Source organism: Triticum aestivum, chromosome 4B, assembly GCF_018294505.1.
Source record: "Triticum aestivum cultivar Chinese Spring chromosome 4B, IWGSC CS RefSeq v2.1, whole genome shotgun sequence".
Classification (NCBI taxonomy): Eukaryota; Viridiplantae; Streptophyta; class Magnoliopsida; order Poales; family Poaceae; genus Triticum; species Triticum aestivum.
This window is the reverse complement of record NC_057804.1, coordinates 251,593,642-251,616,384: the sequence shown is the minus strand read 5'-3', so window position 1 is coordinate 251,616,384 and position 22,743 is coordinate 251,593,642. Positions and strand designations below refer to the sequence as shown.

At 45.1% G+C, this 22,743-nt stretch overlaps 1 protein-coding gene across 5 annotated transcripts; it reads right to left on the bottom strand.

Annotated features, from left to right (window-relative positions):
* Positions 1-360: 360 nt before the first annotated feature.
* Positions 361-22,462, bottom strand: LOC123091936 (aminopeptidase P1). Of its 5 annotated transcripts, none has more exons than XR_006443874.1 (17): positions 22,146-22,391; positions 21,996-22,059; positions 20,987-21,126; positions 20,311-20,595; positions 20,055-20,177; positions 19,724-19,984; positions 18,963-19,049; positions 12,849-12,916; positions 12,085-12,150; positions 11,854-11,917; positions 10,379-10,513; positions 10,219-10,299; positions 9,613-9,667; positions 1,835-1,939; positions 1,668-1,739; positions 1,422-1,577; positions 361-748 (listed from the first exon to the last, which is right to left on the bottom strand). XR_006443874.1 is itself a non-coding variant. In XM_044513561.1 (17 exons), the coding sequence occupies exons 1-17, from the start codon at positions 22,339-22,341 to the stop codon at positions 581-583; spliced, it is 2,013 nt and encodes a 670-aa protein (XP_044369496.1). In that variant the 5' UTR covers positions 22,342-22,462; the 3' UTR covers positions 361-580. The 5 variants fall into 5 exon arrangements, 4 of the variants coding, with proteins under 4 accessions (XP_044369496.1, XP_044369495.1, XP_044369498.1 ...); XM_044513561.1 differs by having other exon boundaries at positions 1,422-1,546; positions 22,228-22,462; XM_044513560.1 differs by having other exon boundaries at positions 1,422-1,546; positions 22,146-22,390.
* Between the last annotated feature and the right edge of the window lie 281 nt (positions 22,463-22,743).

Below are 22,743 nucleotides of genomic sequence, written 5' to 3'. Positions count from 1 at the left end.
GTGCTTGCTAAAGGAAATTGTGATACTCATGACAAAATTTGTTTTGCCATGCTTAAAAATGTGACAGTCAGATTTTGATCGTTCCGCATTAAATAATGTACTCCCTCCATTCCTAAATGTAAGTCTTTATAGAGATTTCATTACGTGGATTACATACGAAGCAAAATGAATGAATCCACATTTAAAATGCATCTATATACATCCGTATGTAGTTTATAGTGAAATCTCTACAAAGACTTATATTTAGGAACGGAGGGAGTAGTAAGGAATGGAAATGGCTTTTTTTTAGTCAAAGTTAAGTGATCTTGTGGTTTAATATGGCTGCGGAGCCGATGCCATTGCAAAAATAACATCCGCCTCTAACAAGAACCAGTCAACTCGTCTTCAAGCAAAGTAACAATTCAGTATTCATTCAGTATCTCTGTATTCTTATTTCCGGCCTCAAGCTAGGCGACACGAAATACATAAAGAATACGGGTGCTCACTTGGTGCTATTCACACTTATTAAAGTTGATTAAATATTCGGGTAGCCATCTATCTACGTTTGGCGCACAACAGCAGTAACCATGAAGTGGCTGGCTTAACTGCTCGCAGTTATAGGTTCGGTGGCCTTCCTCAGCCATTCCTTCTCCTGAACATTTAGGTAAGACTCCAAGATTTTCTGGCACTCGGAGTGGTACAAGTTTACCCATTCGATCTCCGCAGGGGTCAACAAGGCAGTGTTTATAAGTTTAGTCTGGTATGGAGCCTGCACAACGTAAGAAATTCATCAGCATACGAAGGAGTGGTACATGACAAGAAACACATGCTCAAGTGAACAGATGAAAAGAACAGTAGGTTATGGAAATGCCGGTGAGCCTGCAAAGTTTTCTTATATTAAATGTGAATCAATGATAAATATTGAAGGCTTCCCCTGAAAGGCCTCCATGCAGGATTTAAAGAGATGCTACTTCCCTTATTTTGGAGGCACGATTGGGATTCCTTGCCAGGACAGATTATACACATTACTTAAACATAGCAATCGTCATACATCAGATCCTAGTATAGTACTCACTCCCTATCAAAATATAAGACGTTTCTGTAGGTTAGTTTAGCCTACAAAAACGTCTTATAATTTGGCACAGAGGTGGCAGTATGGACTGAGGATACTTAAAACAACTTATAAGACAAGAAATATATTGACTTGGATAAGGAAAACAGCAGCAAAAGCTAAGAGAATGTATTATTTATTGAATAGAATTCCAGGGCTCATAACATTGTGAAATCGAAGACCCTCCTCAGAGAGCTGAACCTAGAAAAGCAGCTATTTTCCATGAATGTCTTAACTTCATCAGCTACTAAATTGGAAGCGCTAGTTCAAAGTGAAAACAAAGAACATCAATAACAGCTATTGCGGTGGACAATGAACAAACAATACTTACCCATGTTATATGTTCAAATGACAAATAACCCTTCTCCCCAAAATTAAATTTAGTATCAGCCTCTTTGACTATAAGAACATTCTCCAACCTTATACCAAAGTTTCCATCTTCGTAGTAACCAGGCTCTGCAACAAGAGATTATGCAACTTACATTCCCTGGGATATGAGACAACAGGATTGACACTGGAGTATAAGTAATTCCATTTTGAACTGTTAACAGCAGTGTGAGCTCGGATATTCACTGACCATCTGTTACAGTCATTGATGCTTGCAGTGGTACATTGCGAGCAGAAGGTCTGAAGCTAATTAGATGAGGGCCTGGTTACAAAGAAAAAGATGGTCACATCATTCCATGATGGCTATTCATTCAGATGAACTAAGAGAAAATAAAGAGGATGAGTCACCCATCTGACCTTCATGGACATTCAAATAAGATCCGATTCCATGGCCTGTGCCATGCCGATAGTCAAGACCACTTTTCCACAGTGGGGTTCTTGCCAGTATGTCAAGAGCATGACCTACAAGCAATGCTGAATAGTTACACAGAACATTCCGTTATCGGTAAAAATAAAAGATAATGCCATCTCCTTGTATGTAAATGCAAATGCAGGTACACGTATAAATAGTTAGCTTCGCTAAGAAAATACAAGGATTAGTCTCAACTGTCCAATTCGCCAAGAGAAACTCTGCGCGAGTGGGTGCGCAGCCACACTATCCACGTCGTACCCTTTTTTTCGACCATGATTCCCTGACCTTGGCCACAAATCGATGGCGGATCGATCATCCCACGGCAGCCCTCCAAAGTCACAATATAACCCTGAAAAACTCGGTTTCAGCTCAGCACCCCCCCTTCCAGGCCCCCGAGCCTGTTCTCCTCCCACTCCCGTCTCACAACCGCCGTCTCTCCCTCTCTCTTGTCTCCCTCCGCATCTCTCTCCCTTCCCCAGATTCAGCCACCGCTGTCAGCCTCGCTCCCTCGTCTCTTCCCCCCTCTTGCGCACGCCCCTTTTTTTCAAAATAGAAACAGAAAAGAAATTTAGGAATAGTGCGGGTGCGACGGAACGAATCAAGTGAAACAAGTCCCCCCAAGCGAGGGAGGTGCGCCGCCGCTACTATCTCGTGCTCGTCAATGGCCTCTTTGAGCGAGGTGCGTTGCCACAGTCTTGTGCTCCTGCGCTGTTGCAACCCACCTCATCCTCTTCATATAGCTGTGTTCGTTTCCTCAGGCGCCGTCAGATCCAGGCTGCAGAGAACAACATCGGCGACCACAACGGCTTGACTGAGCTGTACGCGACGGCTGCTTGTCTGTGGAGGCAAGGCGAGCAAGCTACCTCAGTCCTCCGGCCACACGAAAACCGTCGGGGCCGCTCACAACAACCGAGCGCGGATGATGGCCAGCTCGACACCGAAGTCAGTGTGCAAGTGAGATGGCAGCGGCGACTGCGCCTGCGGGGGCTGGAGCCGGGGGCAGCTCGAGCGCGCGGCAACCGTGACGGTGGTGGCCACTGGAGCTCGAGTGCTCACCGAGTGTGGCAATGGCGGCCTATGGAGCTCGCTGTTGCCTATGCGCAGCCAGCTCAAGCATGCTGTGAGCGTCTTGGTCCACCGAAGCGATGAAGAACGGACGCTAGGCCTCCGGGCCGCTGTCGGAGAGTGCAATGTTGGGCTGCAGGGAATGGCATGCTGATGCTCACCGGGTTGGGCACCGCACCAGGTCTCCAGGCACCGGCGAGCCGGATTGACGCAGCGTGCTGCTACTCTATTGGCGTGGCAAGCTGGGTCCGGATCAAGTCAGCCGGCACGGGCGGGCGGTCGACAGCACAACACGCTGCTGCTGCTGCTGCTGCTGCTGCTCCAACGGCAAGGCCAAGGCCAGCATGCACAGTGCACCAACCACGTGGTGCAGCTGTTGGACGGGCACACACATATGACGTCCAACACAGCGCGCTCGTGCTCATCATTGATGTTGAAGATGAATCCGTCAGCCAGCGCAACTAAGTTCGCAAAATTAGGATGTGAATGAGCGTGCTCTCTTCTTGCTCACTTGGTGCATTCAGCTGTCAGCATTTATGTCCCCTATTCCATATAATATGCCATGGTGGGGTGCGCCAAGGCGCATATCAGCCACTAGCTGTTCATAAATAACTACACAACTTCAGTGGCCAATGGGGTTCTCATTTTGACATCCATGATGACATCTTTATTTATGCTAATGTTCCTAAAAAATGTACAAATGGTCAACCATTATTTGTTGCTCGTTTTCAATAACAATATTAACTCTCCAGATGAGGTTCACAGAAGTCACAGCATGTGCAACAAAACAAGTTAAGTATCAAAGATATCTGCATAAATCAAAGACAAGGTGCATAAATAACTGGGAGGCCTCTCAGACACCTCAGCCAAACATCCTAGAAGGTGCATCGGGCACAGGAAGCTTGTTCCAAATTAGATCACAGCCTATACCAAACAGTACTGTTCTGGAACAAAATTGGCTTTGGAGATGATTAGTTTCGATCTTTTCTGCCTCGTTGCAAGTGATTTTGTCATTACGGATGTACCTCTATCTAAACAAGTATCATTACGGATGTACATTTTGTTTACAAACTTGGGCCAATTTACTTTCTGTACTCGCTTGCTTCCGCGTGATCGACAACTTCGTCTACACCTCCCGCTTTGTAACCCTTGGACTGGACTCGCCGTTAAAAGTTGCAGAACACGTTATCAACACGCCCGCTCCCCCAACTCTACCCTGAGCCTCCATCGAGTGGGCTCTCGTTGATCGTCACAGAGGTATTGACCCAAAATACTGTTTCAAAAATGGAATCCTCGTCTAATTTTGATTATGTTTTTTGCAATTCCCATAGTTTACGGAATATTTTGCACCTAGCGAGACCGAGCAAACTTGATGTCGCTCACCAGTGTTGATTCTTTATTCGCATAAATGAGTTTGTTGACTACACCAGAGGCAGATGGTGCCAGGGCAGACAAACAAGACAAGTCTTCCTGAAGCTCATCGTGTCACTGAACACGACGCACACCGAGCTGCCGGTCACCCCAATGGTGACCGCTGCCATGTCGCTGCCAACTACTACGGCCGGGTTGCACCACTTCCATCATGCCTTGGCCTCGATGGCCGCCACAAAATCCTGTTGCCGACTGCTTGAGGAGCGTTGACATGCCATGCGCGAGCTCCCTACATGCCCTACCACGCCAGATGTGCACTAGCTGCCCAAGCCGTCGGGTCGGCCATTCTGGACACCATGCGCCGGCATGCCCGTGCAGCTATTCGTGCCCATCGCATTCGTGCCATTGTCGCACTCGGGCAATGCTCACGCACCGCCCATAGGCCACCGCCCGTGCACATGCCGCAAACTTTGCTCGAGCCGAGCTCGCCGTTAGGCCCCTGCTGGCCTCGACAACACCTCAAGCCGCCGAACACTGGCCACGCACCGCCGTCTGGTGCACGCTGAACCACGTGCAACCGCTGAGCTATACCTCGCTCGCAAGGCCAAGCCCCGCCATCGCGAGCTCTTAGCGTGCCCGGTCTATAGTCGTCACTAGCACGCTGGCTGGCTCCACCACTGCGGCGCCAACTCCGCTCCAAGCCGTTGAGTGCCAGTCATGCACTGCCTTGCGGGTTAGTTCACACGCCACGGGCATCACCACATCGTTTGCTTCCGGCTCCCGAGCACCCCACCCCGTCCTGCACCGTGGGCTGCTGCTTTCAGCCCCAACCATAGTCTCCACCACTGCCAAGTAGTGGAAACCCAAGTCGCCGCACCCTGGTAACGAATTGCCATGGTTTTGGGCCGCTAAGGGTTGTGTGGCATATAGCCTGATTCAAAATAAATAGATTGGTTGCATTCGGTGCATATTGGCTCACTGTCTTTCAATTCGACACGGATATTTGTAGTTTAGCCCCTATAGTTTCTATGTAGTTATGCGATTAACATTCCTGGTTAATTATTTTACGCGTAAGCCCCCCAAACTATCTATTTTTCTAAAATGCACATTTTTAGGCTTAAGCCTCTCGGGTGCGGTTTTTGCACTAATTTCAGGTTTTGACGCGCTTAACATGCTACCTTAATGTACACGATTTTATTTATGCTTTTAGTGTCTTCGATTAATTGTCCATTATTTCTAATCGCCAAGTATGTTGTCTCAACATAGCCGGTCCCAAGCCCGGGTAAAGGAGGAGGGTTGTGATGGGCTTGGTGAGCCAACGTAAAAACTCAGCCACTCTTATATGGAGATGAAACCCAAAAGATTTTCATTGGGGCGTAACCCTCTCAGCGACTCGCCACATCGGAACCTGGGTGTGGTGGAAAATGGGCAAGGGCCAGGCCGTCACCCCCCTGATGGCGCGCCGTATCTTGATCCGGATACGGTGGCAAGTGAGCGAGGATCGGGTCGTCGCATCCTTAGTGGCGCGCTACATCGACGCCCGGATGTAGTGGAAAATGAGCAAGGGTCTTCGCGTTTGACTCGACGAGTGCGAAGGGTAAGGAAGCTAGCCGAGCCTAGGAGGATCGCTTAGGTAGCTGGAACGTAGGATCTCTGACAGGGAAGCTTCGGGAGCTAGTTGATGCAACGGTGAGGAGAGGTGTTGATATCCTTTGCGTCCAAGAAACCAAATGGAGGGACACAAGGCGAAGGAGGTGGAGGATACCGGCTTCAATCTGTGGTACACGGGGACGGCTGCAAACAGAAATGGCGTAGGCATCTTGATCAACAAGAGCCTCAAGTATGGAGTGGTAGACGTCAAGAGACGTGGGGACCGGATTATCCTGGTCAAGCTGGTAGTTGGGGACTTAGTTCTCAATGTTATCAGCGTGTATGCCCCGCAAGTAGGCCACAATGAGAACACCAAGAGGGAGTTCTAGGAAGGCCTGGAAGACATGTTAGGAGTGTACCGATTGGCGAGAAGCTCTTCATAGGAGGAGATCTCAATGGCCACGTAGGTACATCTAACACAGGTTTTGAAGGGGCGCATGGGGGCTTTGGCTATGGCATCAGGAATCAAGAAGGAGAAGATGTCTTAAGCTTTGCTCTAGCCTACGACATGATTGTAGCGAACACCCTCTTTAGAAAGAGAGAACGCATCTAGTGACTTTTAGTAGTGGCCAACACTCTAGCCAGATTGATTTCATCCTCTCAAGAAGAGAAGATAGGCGTGCGTGCCTAGACTGTAAGGTGATACCTGGAGAGAGTGTTGTACCTCAGCATAAGCTGGTGGTTGCTGACTTCCGCTTTCGGATTCATGTCCAACGGGATAAGCGTAACAAAGTCGTTAGAACGAAGTGGTGGAAGCTCAAGGGGAGGTAGCTCAGGCGTTCAAGGAGAGGGTCATTAAGGAGGGCCCATGGGAGGAAGGAGGGGATGCAGACAATGTGTGGATGAAAATGGCGACTTGCATTCGTAAGGTGGCCTCGGAGGAGTTTGGAGTGTCCAGGGGAAGGAGAAGCGAAGATAAGGATACCTGGTGGTGGAATGATGATGTCCAAAAGGCGATTAAAGAGAAGAAAGATTGCTTTAGACGCCTATAACTGGATAGGAGTGCAGACAACATAGAGAAGTACAAGATGGCGAAGAAGGCCGCAAAGCGAGCTATCAGTGAAGCAAGGGGTCGGGCATACGAGGACCTCTACCAACGGTTAGGCACGAAGGAAGGCAAAAGGGACATCTATAAGATGGCCAAGATCCGAAAGAGGAAGACGAGGGATATTGGTCAAGTCAAATGCATCAAGGACGGAACAGGTCAACTCTTGGTGAAGGTCAACTCTTTGCGGATGATGTGGTGTTAGTTGACGATAGTCGGACGGGGTAAATAGGAAGTTAGAGTTATGGAGACAAACCTTGGAATCGAAAGGGTTTAGGCTTAGTAGAGCTAAAACCGAGTACATGATGTGCAGTTTCAGTACTACTAGATGTGAGGAGGAGGAGGTTAGCCTTGATGGGCAGGTGGTACCTCAGAAGGACACCTTTCGATATTTTGGGTCAATGCTGCAGGAGGATGGGGGTATTGATGAAGATGTGAGCCATCGAATCAAAGCCGGATGGATGAAGTGGTGCCAAGCTTCTGGCATTCTCTGTGACCAGAGAATGCCACAAAAGCTAAAAGGCAAGTTCTACAGGACGACTGTTCGACCCGCAATGTTGTATGGCGCTGAGTGTTGGCCGACTAAAAGGCGACATGTTCAACAGTTAGGTGTGGCGGAGATGCGTATGTTGAGATGGATGTGTGGCCACACGAGGAAGGATAGAGTCCGGAATGATGATATACGAGATAGAGTTAGGGTAGCACCAATTGAAGAGAAGCTTGTCCAACATCGTCTGAGATGGTTTGGGCATATTCAGCGCAGGCCTCCAGAAGCTCCAGTGCATAGCGGACGGCTAAAGCGTGTGGAGAATGTCAAGAGAGGTCGGGGTAGACCGAATTTGACATGGGAGGAGTCCGTTAAGAGAGACCTGAAGGATTGGAGTATCACCAAAGAACTACTCCCTCTGTCCCATAATATAAGAAGTTTTTTAACACCACACTAGTGTTAAAAAACGTCTTACATTATGGGACAGAGGGAGTAGCTATGGACAGGGGTGCGTGGAAGCTTGCTATCCATGTGCCAGAGCCATGAGTTGGTCAAGAGATCTTATGGGTTTCACCTCTAGCCTACCCCAACTTGTTTGGGACTACAGGCTTTGTTGTTGTTGTTGTTGTTGTTGTTGTATTTCTAATCGTGAAGTATTGCATTAGCGTGTTTTAAAATATACTAGAATGCCATTTTGATAAATAAATATGAACCATCATCACCTTTATGCTATGGATTACCCAATGTAATTCCCCAAAGCTCGCATTAATTGTTGATGGCCAAAATCAATAAAACAAGAGACCAACGGCTTGACCATAATGGGCTAGATTACCCCAACAAGCATTCGACCTGGAGATCATCCTTGAATCCAAGTGAATTTAGAGGACGATAGGCTTGGGGACCCAGATGGTCCTCACCACTCATAGGGGAATGCCTAGGCAATGCATTTTCTTGAACTCCCATCTCCACGGGACCCTGCAAAATGAGTACATGGCAGAAAACAGTGCCCTAGCCCTTTTGGATCGCTCTCGAAAAGCAATTCAAGAGGCTGGAGCACATAGTTTGCCTCCATGAGATGACGGAGTAGAACCTGGTTGCGCAACCACTTTGGAGCAGGGTATCTCCATTGTCCAGAGGAGCACAATCTACTCCTATGGTGGCGCCTTAGAGGTGCCCATGGTAAAGCCATTGGCGTTCACCCCTCCACCCTAACTCGATGTTGATGCTACCCTAGCAGAAGTTCTCCTATGAGGAGATGCTTAGCCGGCTTGCCAGCTACACTGGAGTAATTGGCTCCCTTGTTCACTCCGCCTGGTTTCCCGTTTGTTTATATGGTTCCTTAGGCTAAACTGGTACACTCATTTCGGTTGGGTTGTAAGCTCTATGTTAGCTATACCTTATTCATGTTTCGTTATTACTGTAGCTCCTTCCTTGCTGAGAATTGCGAATGAGAACCCGCAAACACTCCCCCCTCCAATCTCACCCCCTCCAGCATGCATCGGTAGTCGTTCACGTTTGTTTACATTTACCATAGTATGTAAAGAGCTCTTCCCATATTTCCTCTGTCAATTTACTTTCTGTACTTTTGTGTGCTTCTGCGTAATCGAAAACTACAACTATGCCTCCCGCTCCGCAGCCCTTGGACCGGACTCGCCGACAAAGGTTGCGGAACATATTTCATCATGTTCCCAATTCTTTCATTGTAATAACTATGCTATGCAGATAGCAAGGCTTTGTTTGGACTTTTCATAGTGTCCTCCAAATATGACCTACTCCTACTTCAGACCTGGCCTTATACAGTAATATTTGTTGTCACACATGATGCATGCCTCACAAGGTTAATCCAATCAAAGTATAACCAAAATCAACATATTTGAGAGGGAAATGAATTCAACTGAAGGCAATCTTTTCGACCAAAGCAATATTTGTGAAGTTCATGGCATGCTCGAAAATGGTAAAAGCATGGCTGATCACATGTCAAACTTTTGCAATATTTTGATAATTTTCTCTACAAAAGCTTTGCCTGCACAGTGCTATGCATAGGCATAGATTTCTTGAGAAGGCACAAGAGTTAACGTCATAAGAACACTGAAAAAACGACTCACCTGTGGTCCCATTAGGGAACACAGCAGCATCTAGGGCAATGTGGCCTTTCAAGACCTATTTTCGATATTCAACACCACTTTGGTATCAGCATGAGGTCAAACATAAGTAGTCCAAAAAAAAATTAATGCGGAAATTACACTAGATGTGAGTTATCACAGCATATAAGGTATTGGCAATGGATCAAACATAAGTCAAGTATTTAAGATCAGAACTATTTTACTTAATAAGGTAAATAAAATAGCATGCCTACTTCAAATATCAAACTGCCTTTAGTTGAAATATAAACACGTGTTCTAACAGCAGAATAATGGGATAGGCATTCACAGAGCACCAATAGTAATAGTAGCTGAGCTAACACGTGAGGTGTTTGGATATTGTGTGAAAATCATTGATCAAACTACTAACTGAGTAACAAGGTTAAGCTGTAAGCTCAAGGAATTGTTTAACTCCATAAATGGAGAGTTCATAATGTGAGAACACATGAAAACACCGTGATTGATGCCACGCTTTAAGAAATAATATTCCAAAAAATATACAAGCTGACTTCATATCTCATAATAAATTATAGTATATATTAAGAACAAGTAATCAAAAATAGAACTTACAGCAGTGTAGCACAATTTCTGATGCTCTGAGGGTTTACCAAAATGTACAGTTCTTGTAATGTCTGTAGTGCCATCCAGGTACTGCAAGTATACCATCACTAAATTCATTAGATTCTATGGAATCCGCAAACAGAAAATTGCAGTTCAAGACAGATATAACCTGTGCCCCAGAGTCACAGAGATATATTTTATCAGCATCAAGTTCCGCACATGTATTTGCCTCAGGAGAATAGTGAATTATTGCTGCATTTGGCCCCACAGATGATATCGTAGGAAAACTTAAACCTTTAAAATGCTGCAGCAACATATAATGACTGGTCAAAGCTGATATGTACCAAGAGATTGAATGCAAAATGCCCACGAGGAATGGGTATTAAATATAAGTCTGTATAAAACATGCTAAGAAAAGATATCCCAAAAAAATACATATTTCAAGAAACAATGTTCCAAAAACACACATATCTTGAGAAACACCACAACACTACATATTAGTACCAATGTCACCCCGACACATAGTTGCAGGGAATCTGGGTCGCCCTGGTCGAGGAATGAGGTCGAGGGTAGCGGGTGGACACCCCACCAGAACGAGATTCAACGAGGCGTATACTTCTTCAGGACGCTAATTGGTGTGGATCGCGATCCAAAGGTTTTGGGGTCGATGACCCCGGTACGATACATCGGGTCATGGTACGCAATCCCAATTTTTGCATGGAGGGAAAGAAAGAACTTTACGATCTGCACTGATATATTTTCCAATATTGCAGGAAGGGAAAAGATCCGGCCTGAAATTTCACACAATAAAAATAAAAATTGATTATAAAATGGGGCCACAAGTCAGCCCATGGCGTGATTATTACTTTCCTACGAAGCGTTGGTCGCACAACTATGACCAAATCCATCTTCGTCAGTTCATCTTCAAAGCTCCAGTCTGGCATGGATCAAGCTCCAAGCCTCCCCCCATCAGACTCCACGTTCTCCTGTTTGCCTTTCCCGCCATTCTTTTTGCCTCGTGCTTCCCTAATCGGCGTCGAAATCTCTAGTGGCTCACCGCTCGCGTACGACGTATTAATGGCGGGAGCAGGACAGGAGACGCCGCATATGGCAGCGGACAGCACAAATGGCCGTCAGCTTAGCAGCGGATCATGGAAGGGCGGACTCCGGCAGGCCGGAAGAGTTCAGATTATTGGAGTGTGTTTGCCTGGTAAGCGTCAATTCCCCATGAATCGATCTAGGTCAGCGTCCATCGATCAAGGTCGCAATCCGGCAATCGATCTAGCTCGACCCGACGTCGTCCCCGACCCTAATCGGGGTCGATTGACCCCAGGACGAGGATCGCACCCTTGACCTGCGAACCAGGGTACTATGCCTCGGCATAGTAACTGCATATTTATGCTCTACTAATTTACTGCAAAAAAAAAAAACACCCACATTGGACTTGCAAATAAAACAAAAAGGCACCTAGGGGCCTTATCTTAAGCCTCAGTTTACGGTTGTGACAAACTTATAACGGGACACACAAGAAGTCGGCAAAACCGGCTGATAGGATCATGAAAAGTGGTTTATGTTTAAGCAGATTCCGTGAATACTATCAAGTGACTTGCTGGGATGGTAAATTCCATAAATACTGCAGAATACCTCTTTCTCTGCGCGGAAGGCTTCGAGTTTATCACTGACAGAAACCTCAGTAAGTTTTATTTCCCTGAAGTACAAAAAGAGCAGATTAACATAACCAAATCCCTGGTCTCTGACCCTCCAATAAACAACAGTAAAACATATGCATGTGTTTATCATTAGGATGCAGAGCGTAGGGCAAATAAATCATTCAATAGGTCACGTAGCATGGATGCAAGATCCTTTTTCACGTACTGAAAAATAAGATGCAAATAGAAAATTCCGTCTGATAGTTGAAACTTGGAACTACAAGGGATGTGCCTGTAGAACCAACGATATGTTATTGTAATAATAAGCCAACAATAGAAGTGCACACTAGTAATACTGCAGTAGAAACAGATCTCATGGTCAGTTAAAACAATCAGACGCCTGAGTGAGATATTTGAAGGAACCACAATTTTTATCAGTACGTACACTACTGAAAAAATGACACTAGCACTCCCATAATCATCATGAACCAGTTAAGGTGGTGTTTGTTTCTCTAGTTCTAGGACTTTTTCTAGTCCCTGGGACTTTTTGAAAAAGACTCTCAAGGAGGTGCTTCTAAGGACGTTTAGCAAAAAGTCCCAAAAAAGTCCCACCCTGTTTGGTTTGCTAGGGACTTTTTCTAGTCCCTACACCAAAAAGTCCCTGGAAACAAACACCCCCTAAGTCTCTTTGCTCCAAAGACTGCCTAATTATGTATCATAATCATGATGACATAATTAGGTGTTTCGTTACAAAAGATTGGTCAATGATGAATTGTAAGTTCATTTATCATAAAGCCACTTAGTCTTATAAGGCATATGCACTTCTAATGCAAATCCCCACTCCAGAAAACCACGTAAAATGTCTAGCAGCCTGCTCTAGGAACATATAATAGTTTTCGTTGTGTAGTAATGCTTGGCTCTAGCTTAAGACTAAAGACAGCTCACAGGATGCTCAAAAAACAAACTGCAAAAATAAAAGGGTAAACTCACAAATGCTCTTTTTTCTGTGACCCATTGGCCTCACTGAAGTAACCAGAGGCCCCATAGTTCTCTTGCATCTGTGATTAGAGGAAAACAAAATAAATTAACATCAAAGCAAATAGCAAATACCAACTAAGCATGTTGAACAGGATCATTGGTAAGCATGCCACATCATCAAAGTACATGAGCTCCATATCAGATGCAAATTAAGGGTGTGTTTGGTTGGAGAACCAAGTGGAGTGTAATGTCATGGTTCCATTCCAGCGGAATCTGGAATGGGACTGGTTCCGTACAGATGGAGCAGAATGGTTCCATTCTAGCGTTTGGTTGGAGAGATAGAATGGAATAAGTATGATCAGCTCACCTCTTGCATAAGAATGGTGAGATTAAATTACCTCACTCAAATACACATATATTCTCAAAAACCATAGCTCTTTGGATATTAAGCAACATACTTTTTTGAATTTTCATTACCATTTTGTTAGTATTTGCAGCACAGACAATTCATAATATACATCTCTTAAAAGTTAAATAATATGTTTCTATTTTTTTAAGCAGGAAAACATGTAGCAGTCATGGGCTTGTGAGCGTCCAAGTTAAAAGTAAGTTATAAGAGCATCTCCAGCAGCTCCCCTATTCCCAAAAAAAATCACGTATAGGGGAAGTTGACAGAAAACGCGCTCCACCAGTTTCCCTAAACACAATAATTTTTAGGATCTCACCCAAAAACACCCCATCTTCCCCTATATAGAGGAGATGCATCTTCCCCTATATCTTTCCCAATATATGCCACGTCAGCGCGCCGCCGCCAATCCACCGTCAATGCTCGCAGGACCGCCGCCGGACCACCATCGTAAGCCACTAGCTCCGCTACCTACCGCACCAGGCCCCCACCCCACCATGCCGCCGATCGCCGAAGCTCCGCCACTGTCTACCGTGCCGGTGTCTTCCGTGCACACGAGAGAAAGAGAGAGATAAGCCACTGACAGGTGTGGCACATATGTCATACTAAGTATAGGGAAAGTTGTATTGGGGATCTGCTACAGACCTGTGAAACCCAATAAATTTATGGGGAGAGCCCCAATACACACTTATAGGGAGGGCTTTTTGGAAGTTGCTGGAGATGCTCTAAGCAGGAAAGCACGTAAATTGTATACATATGCTTTCATTACCTTCTGTGGATCAAAATTCATTGTTTCATGTACTACTTTTTCCCTGATTTTGCTAAATCGGGTGCACATGGGCATCAATGAGGCTGAGGTCTTGGTGGGATTTGAGCTTTACGAAGGATTGCTTCTGGTAGATTATCGTGTGCCGATTCCGACAAGCAGTAAGGACATGTACAATGGTTGATAAGATAGTCTTACCTTAAGACTTGCACGTAATGGTTGATAAGATAGTCGTTGTCTCCGATGACATCCTTTTAAGGACATGTACAACGTCTTGTGCGCCTAATCGAGGAGTTTGAGGTCAGGGAGGCTTTAAAAAGGATGAAATGAGGCAAGGGGATGGGCCCTGATTGTATCCCCATTGAGGTGCAGAGAGGCCTCGGAGAGAGCGACGTATGGCTAACTAAGCTTTTCAACCTCATTTTTCAGGCAAACAGGATGCCAGGAGAATGGAGGCGGAGTATATATATATATTAGTACCAATCTTCAAGAACAAGGCAAAATTGTACTAATTATCGTGGAATTAAGCTGATGAGCCATACAACGAAGCTATGGGAGAGAGTCACGGCAGCGCTTAAGAAGAATGACAAGCGTGACCAAAAATCAGTTTGGTTTCATGCCTGGGAGGTCGACCATGGAAGCCATTTTCTTGGTACGACAACTTATGGAGATATAGGGAGCAAAAAAATGATCTGCATATGGTGTTCATTGACTTGGAGAAGGCCTACGATAAGATACTGTGGAATGTCATGTGGTGGACCTTGGAGAAACACAAAGTCCCGACAAAGTAGATTACCATCATCAAGGACATGTACCATAATGTGGTGTTTGAACAAGTGATGGCGACACTGATGACTTCGCGATTAAAATAGGACTACACCAAGGTTCAGCTTTGAGCCCTTATATTTTTGCTTTGGTGATGGATGAGGTCACAAGGGATATAAAAGGAGATATCCCATGTTGTATGCTCTTTGAGGATGATGTGGTGCTAGTCGATGATAGTCGGGCGAGGGTTAATAGAAAGTTAAAGAGCTATGGAGACAAACCTTGGAATCAAAAGGTCTAAGGCTTATAGTAGAACTAAAACTGAGTACATGAGGTGAGGAGTACTACTAGGCACGACGAGGTTAGCCTTGATGGGCAGATGGTACCTCACAATGACACCTTTTGATATTTGGGGTCAATGCTGCGGAAGGATGGTGATATCAATGAAGATGTGAGCCATCAAATCAGAGTTGGATGGATGAAGTGGCGTCAACCTTCTGGCATTCTTTGTGACAGGAAAGTGCCACAAAAGCTAAAAGGCATGTTCTACGGGCGATTCGAATCGCAATGTTGTATGGCGCTGAGTGTTTGCCGACTAAAATGCAACATGTTCAACAGTCAGTGTAGCAGAGATGTGCATGTTGAGATGGATGTGTGGCCACACAAGGAAGGATCAGGTCCGGAATGATGATATACGAGATAGAGTTGGGGTAGCACCGATGGAAGAGAAGCTTGTCCAACATCGTCTGAAGATGGTTTGGGCATATTCAACGCAGGCCTCCGAAAGCTCTAGTACATAGCGGACGGCTAAAGCATGCTGATAATGTCAAGAGAGGTCGGGATAGACCAAATTTGACATGGGAGGAGTCCACGAAGAGAGATCTGAAGGACTGGAATATCACCAAAGAACTAGCCATGGACAAGGGTGCGTGGAAGCTAGCCATCCATGTGCCAGAACCATGACTTAGTTGCGAGATCTTATGGGTTTCAGCTCTAGCCTACCCCCAACTTGTTTGGGACTAAAGGCTTTGTTGTTGTTGTTGTTGTTGTTAATAGTTTATGCATGTATGATATTTCTTCAAAATGCAATTTTTGTGATAATTTATATGTTTGTGACAATATTTCTTGTAGGATTAGACTTCATACACAAGGATTTAAATTGGTAGCTACAGCCTTTTGGGAGTTCAAAAGCCAAGCTATGGCACTTTGTACCACTATCCTAACAACGACCTCTATAGCACGCTATTTGGTATAGCTCACTATCAGCTATAGCTTAGTATTATCTTGTACGTGTGCATGGGACAAAAATAGCCTGTAATCATTTTGTAATCATTTGTACACGCAAACTTAATCCAAAATGACCATGTATGTAACTAAATAACATGAAACAATAGAAACCCTAACAATGAAGCATCCAATCTTTCTTGGGAGGTTGTTTTATGTTGGAGCTTCAGCCGGTTGGCGACTTCTTCCAAGTGACTCCCACCGGCACTCACGATGTGACAACCAAGAAAGAAAGTAAGCTATCTATCCACATTAATTAGTTATTAAATGATGATTCTCCTTTGTCCTTACTTGGCCAGTGTTTTTTGTTACACTTATTCTTCTACTTTTACTTTAAAAACACAACTGTAAATAGTTTCCACGAGCATAGCTATAATGATGCCACAAAACGATTTAAAACCTTGTTCAAGCAAAATATAGGGGTAATCTTACCACATAGATGAGAGGGTCATCACAAACCCACTTGGTCATGTTCATCCACCAACCAACACTCCAACCGACTCATCCCAACCATCTCTATCCCTCAAACCAAACAAACAACCAAACTGGATTATCCCATCCAAAAATAGGGATGGCCCTAACCCATCCTTGACTATCCCAAGCAAACACATCCTTGGTCTCCTCCTCACTCTCAACCCCCAACTTAGGTTGTGTTTGGTTGGACTTTTGTAGCCAACTTCTGGCTTTTCAAAGCTATAAGCTGGCCAAAGGGTGAAAAGGAGAAGCAGAAGTTGTAAAGGTTGTAGCTTCCTCGTAGTGCAATTGTCACAACCGGTGTACCCTCAACTTCAGCTTGGCGTTTTTAGCTGTCCCCTGATAGCTTGTGTGGTATTTACCCACCTTTGGCACTGGTAAGTGGAAAACCTTTTGATCTATTCTCTCCCCACGAACGTAAGCCCACCACGACGACACGAGAGTGCCTCGTCCCCGTCTCTTTCCACTCGTCCAGAGCACGGGCAGCTAGGGTTCCTAGCCGCCGCAAGCGCCGCCGCCTACCCTCCGTCGCCGGCGCCGCCGCCTACCCTCCGTCGCCGGCGCCGCCTCCTGTGTCCGCCGCCACGCCGAACCCTCCTCTGCCCCGCCTCGACGCCTCCCTTGGAGCAACCGCCCCCATCCCAGCAGTGTCGTCGCTCCCTGAAGCCGCCCTCCCGCCCAACAACAACGCCCCGGGAGCTATGCCGAAGCCGCCTCCCGCGTCCGCCTCCATCTTCCCTCATCCCCTCCCTCCCTCCATCATCTTCTGTTTGTTTAGTACATGGTATGGAGTATGCTTGCAAGGTGTTTGTGAGAATGCCTGCAGGAAGAATAGTGTTTGTTCTGCAATGTTGTGTCAGTGCAAGAAGGGAGATGTGTGTAGTGTCAGTGCAAGAGGGAGATGTGTGTACATAATGGTTAATTGGCATGTGATTGATTGTTAAATTGTACATTGATGCCATATTTTCGCACGAGTGCAGGAGAGAAACATGCTCATAGTGTTGTTGTTTCATGTTGTCGTCAGTATAGTTTCTTGTTTGTTTGAGACGGAACACACACGACTCTTGACCCCTTGTGCTCAAAGATTGCAGGTAAAATCTGGCGATCTGTGTGACGACAACACAAGAGTTTGTGAAGCATTGCCTATAAAGTATTTTCTTGAAGACATCATTGCATAGTAAAGTTTGCCTTCAAGATTGTTAATTCAGCATGATTGTTGGCTTGCTGCATATGAGCTCAGGTGCTACATGAGCAATTGAAGAAAGCTAGGAGATCACCAACAATTTTAGTGTTTATTAGTAGTTGAGCTGATTATGGTCAGATTCTTATAACAAACTCATGGCTCAATTGGATCTAGTTAATCTTTTGTCTTGCCTTTGGCTCAATTGGATCTAGTTAATCTTTTGTCTTGCCTTTGGCTCAATTGGATCCAGAGCTACATTGTATATCATGCGTGTATGAAAATAAATTGCTCTCCTGTTTATGCATGTCCTATGAAATCAAAGATGTATAGTGCTCTCCTGTTTATGCATGTCTTGTGCAATCAAAGATGTATAATGCTCTCATGTTTGTATGTACACATATAGTGCAACATTTAAAAAATAAACTTTTTTCTTCCCGAAGTAGTAATTTATATGTCAATTAACTTGCATATCAGTGTTTTACCGTCAATTAGCATATAAACAGTCTCAGGGGCATTACAGACAATTCAGTCAAATCTATAGTTTCGCAGTTGTTTCAACCAAACAGCTTCCAGCTTTTTCACAGCTGAAAGCTCACAGCAGCTTTCTCACAGGTCACAGCTCACAACAGCTTTTTCAGAATCTGCAGCTCAACCAAACACAGCCTTGGCCTCCTGCTCCTTGGGGAAGCACAGGAGCCATCAAGGCATATGTCTCCCCTAGTGCTGGCAAAGCTCTACCACCTTTTGATGTGTAAATCACCTCCTCCCATCCTCAAGAGCAGCTTCACGAACAGCGCCTCTCTTACAACGTTAACAAACCCGAGAGCACGCCAGAGCAGAGAACTGGGCTAGTAGGCTCGGACGAGAACCATGGAAACCAGCAAGTGCATGGTCCTCAAGGGCAAGGACGAGATCGACCAAGTCGGGTTATGTGCAGCCACATTGTCGAGGCCACTCAGCCCAAGGAGGTGATGTGACGGCCTGTGGTGTCAGAAAGGGCATGGAGGGTAGCAGCCGCAGCCGTTTAGCCCGGTGAGAAGAGGATTTGGGCTGAGAAAATGGTAGAAACTGCAGGTTGGGGGGCGTGAAGCAGGGCAACCGCATCACTAGGATCTCTTGCTGGAGTTCCCATGCATGGCGGCAAGGGAGGCAGCTTAAAACCCTAGAGATCAGATCCTAGGAAGCAGTAGGGTTATGCCATGTTTTAAGTCACAGAGCATTTACAAGTAAAAAGTCTAATTAACTGACCTGATTATCCAGCCAAGCCAGGTATTGCACAACAGCTGCGCCATCTCGAATGTGTGCCTTCCTCAAACCAGTCAGCTCCATGGGATTCTATATCATCATTACAACAAATTTAAAATGTTTAGGCAAAAAAATACTAAATGATTAAACTTGCAAGGACATATAGCTTATCTTACATACCCGTACGTACTAACTGAAATGCACACTATGTGCTTATGCAAAAAAATACAAAGTGAAATAAGAAAAAAAATATTGCTTGAACAAGATACACTTTTAGCATGCAAACTATTTTTATCTGTATTCTGCATAATAGTTACAGGATGTACTTCTAACATGAAACATTTGTTTAATGTGATAATATATGTTCACAATCAAAAGGGATATGATCAGTACACACAATTATGGCAAAACCTGTTTTTAACACTTCATTATACTTGATAGCTGATACCAAATTAACTCATTTGAGTGACTCAATGTTAACACTTCTCTTTCTTTCAATGCGTCCTCTTGGTGCTCCTGGAAATTACTGAGCTCATTTATCCAGCGCAATTTAGGCACATGCAAATATCAAGTTCCCATGCTTGATCACGAAGCATAAATTTTCTTAACAGTACTAGATTTAGGGGAGTTAAAAAAAGATGGTATGTATGTCATAGTGCATTGGAAAAGCTAAAGGTGATTGTAGTCTACTGGAAAGGCTAAAGGTGATTGCATGCACACGAATTTCTATTAAACACACATGCATAGAAAAGAAAAGAAAAAACCTTGACAGCCTTTGGTAGAGCAATGGGCGATTGCAGCATCAAAGCTTGATCTGGTCTAAGCTTTGAGTAGAGTGCAAGGCAACACGAATTTGAATCAATCCAGATTTTGGAATGTTCCGCCGCGTTGATATCCTTTTCCATGTGCAAGCTACCATTAACTGCAGAGCCTTTTAGCTGTCCAGATGCAAGCAAGCTCACATCCAGCTGAACCATATCATACTCTCTGATATCAATACCACTTTCAGACATGTAATTTTTAACCTGCACCAGATCGCCATTAACACCACAATGGGAAGATTGCAAATTTTAAATATTCAGTTTACTCACTGACCTCAGTTGTTACTTTTCTCTTATCCACATAAAAGAAGGCACCATGCAGGGTTACAATAGCATAAGAATGAACCACTGGGCTGTAATGCACATCATTTCCCCGAACATTGTACAACCAAGCAACCTAAAATGGGGATTTATATAAAGAGGAAATTAAAATGCTCATAAATCCTATAAAATTTGAGAAAATAGAACAGATTCAATTTAATAGACCGTGCGGAATGAGTGAAACCAAGATGCAAATCAATTAACTGTACCTCATCAAGGGCAGTAATTATAATGCCACTAGCCTTTTCATGTTGTAACTTTTCTCTTAACTCCTTCATCTTTTGTGCTACACTACGCCCAGCAAATTCTACAGGGTGCACAATTACAGGTGTAGCATCATTCGGAGGACGATCTTTCCAAACTTCATCGACGAGGTCAGAGGAAAGCTGAAACAACGTCTGATTCTTCTTTAAAAATGCTTGCTCATATCTCTGAGCAGAATCCACAGAGATGCACCATGAATCAATTCCAATAACCGCTTCATCCGAGAGATTCTGAGAACACAACAGTGGATTTAGTTTTTACGAATTAAATTAGAGACGAGCATTCAATTAACAGATGGTGAGATGGCAATGAAGTTAAGGCGTTCACAATTTTGACATATTCCACAACTCTTGATGAAATAACAAGCAGTTTCAATTACAGATTGATTGGTGTGTTTCCTTAAATGCTGAAGCTGAACGCTCATATCTATGAAGACAGAACTCTGAGGAGATAACCTTGCTATGGTGAACAAGAAAACCACATTTGCAGATTCACATCACTGAAATTGTGGCAGAACTCAAAACGGACAGCATAGTAGGTTCCTCATCATTTGTACAAGTTCTGTGTGGTAGATTAGAAAATTGAACCAAAAATGTGCAAGGGAAGGTGGTCAATACTTACATCAGCTATCCAGACTTCGACTGGTGGGTCTTCTCCCATGCGCATGAGTCTCCACCGATCGCTAAGTTGATTTGTGGCCTGCAAGAAGTATCGTCCATCCGTCCATAATAACGCCTCCTTTGTAGTGATAAGGGCCAACCCTGTATAGGAATTGAGGATACGAACCAAATAAGACGCGTGACAACTAAGTAAAAGGAAATAATGAACATCAGGCTCGGCATGTTGCAACACCCACACTTTCAGATATCCATACCAACATAATAATTCAAATCAATAAAGTCCTTTCTGATGAAACATGCCAAGAAAATCCAAAATTTTAATCCATGGCAACACACGGATATATAGCTAGCCCTACCCATACTCTTTATGACAGAATTGATGGGGGCGAGCGTCGATGTGCCATGCCATCTGGTGTTCACCTCATACAGGTGGAGGCTCCACAGCCCCAACCTGCTATCCGAGGAGACAATAATGGGATTGGTGGTAAACGACGGTGACAGGAGGAGATGATGTCAGAGAGATCGACACGATGGAAAGGGCATCCGCTATAGGATTCAAGGGAGAAGACAGCAAGTGTAGATAGTATGCAAGGGGGAAGGGGCCGGTGCACAACTGGAGGACGTGATGACGGATTCATCACAGCTGCAGAAAGGAGAAGAAGTGGCTCAGTGCGCTTAGAGGAAAAAATATATGTCGTTCCATGGCAACGAACGGGAACTCAACTAATCGCATAATAAAAGCTAACCAAGCCTCAACAAAGCACGAAGCTGATACTGGATTCGATCAATTGTTCACCATAATGACATGCTATCTTAGCTACTTTGAAAACCTCCCTGCTGCCGCTTGCAATTGATGTAGCACACAAGTGGCAAAACAAGTTGCTACAAGCCTACAACAGCACAAACCTAGTATTTATCAACTAATAGGCGGTGCTGTCGACCTGAACTCGTTGCAATTGGCAAAGGAGCGATCGACTAAGAGCTAAGAAGACGGATGGATTAACACTTACCAGCGCTCCCAGTGAACCCGGAGATGAATTGCCGCCGCTTGTCCCGCTCCGACACGTACTCGCTCTGCACGAACACGAACCAGATGAGCAAACCAATTCTCAACCATCGAGCAGAGGAACGAACCAGTAAAGCAGAGGAGATCACAAAACCCTAAACTCGGCGCAGTCGAGCCCGACAGGATCTGATCTACCCTGATCGGTTCCGATAGGCGCGGGCGGCAGGAGCAACAACCTGGTGAGCATCCTCGGAGGGGATGAGGAGCGCGTGGATCGGCGGCGAGTGCGACGCCATGAGAGCGCGGAGCTCATCCAGGTGCTGGTTCCTCGCCGCCGACGACGACGTCATTATCCTCAACTTCTCCGTCACGTGGTCCCGGGGGGGAGGGTGTGGGGGGTTGCTCGCTCAGGATGCGATGAGTTCGCGGAGGAAATTGACTATTTGTTCTTGAAGTTTTATTATAACTATTCTATTCTATATCTATACTGCTACTAGAAGAACGCCCGTGCGTTGCAACGGGGCCACATTAACTTTAAGAGTTCAATATTAATATTCTCATACATATCAATCCTTCTTCTCCTTCCGTCTGCCACCGAGACAGGGACCTAGACTTTGTGCTGCTCTTATTGATTTCAAACCCAGACGAGATGGGGTGGTGGGAGGGGGACGAAAAAACCCAGACGAAACAAAGGAGAAGGAGAGCCTCATTAGTAGCATCATGGTGAATTTCAAACCTAGCGTTGTGCTCCG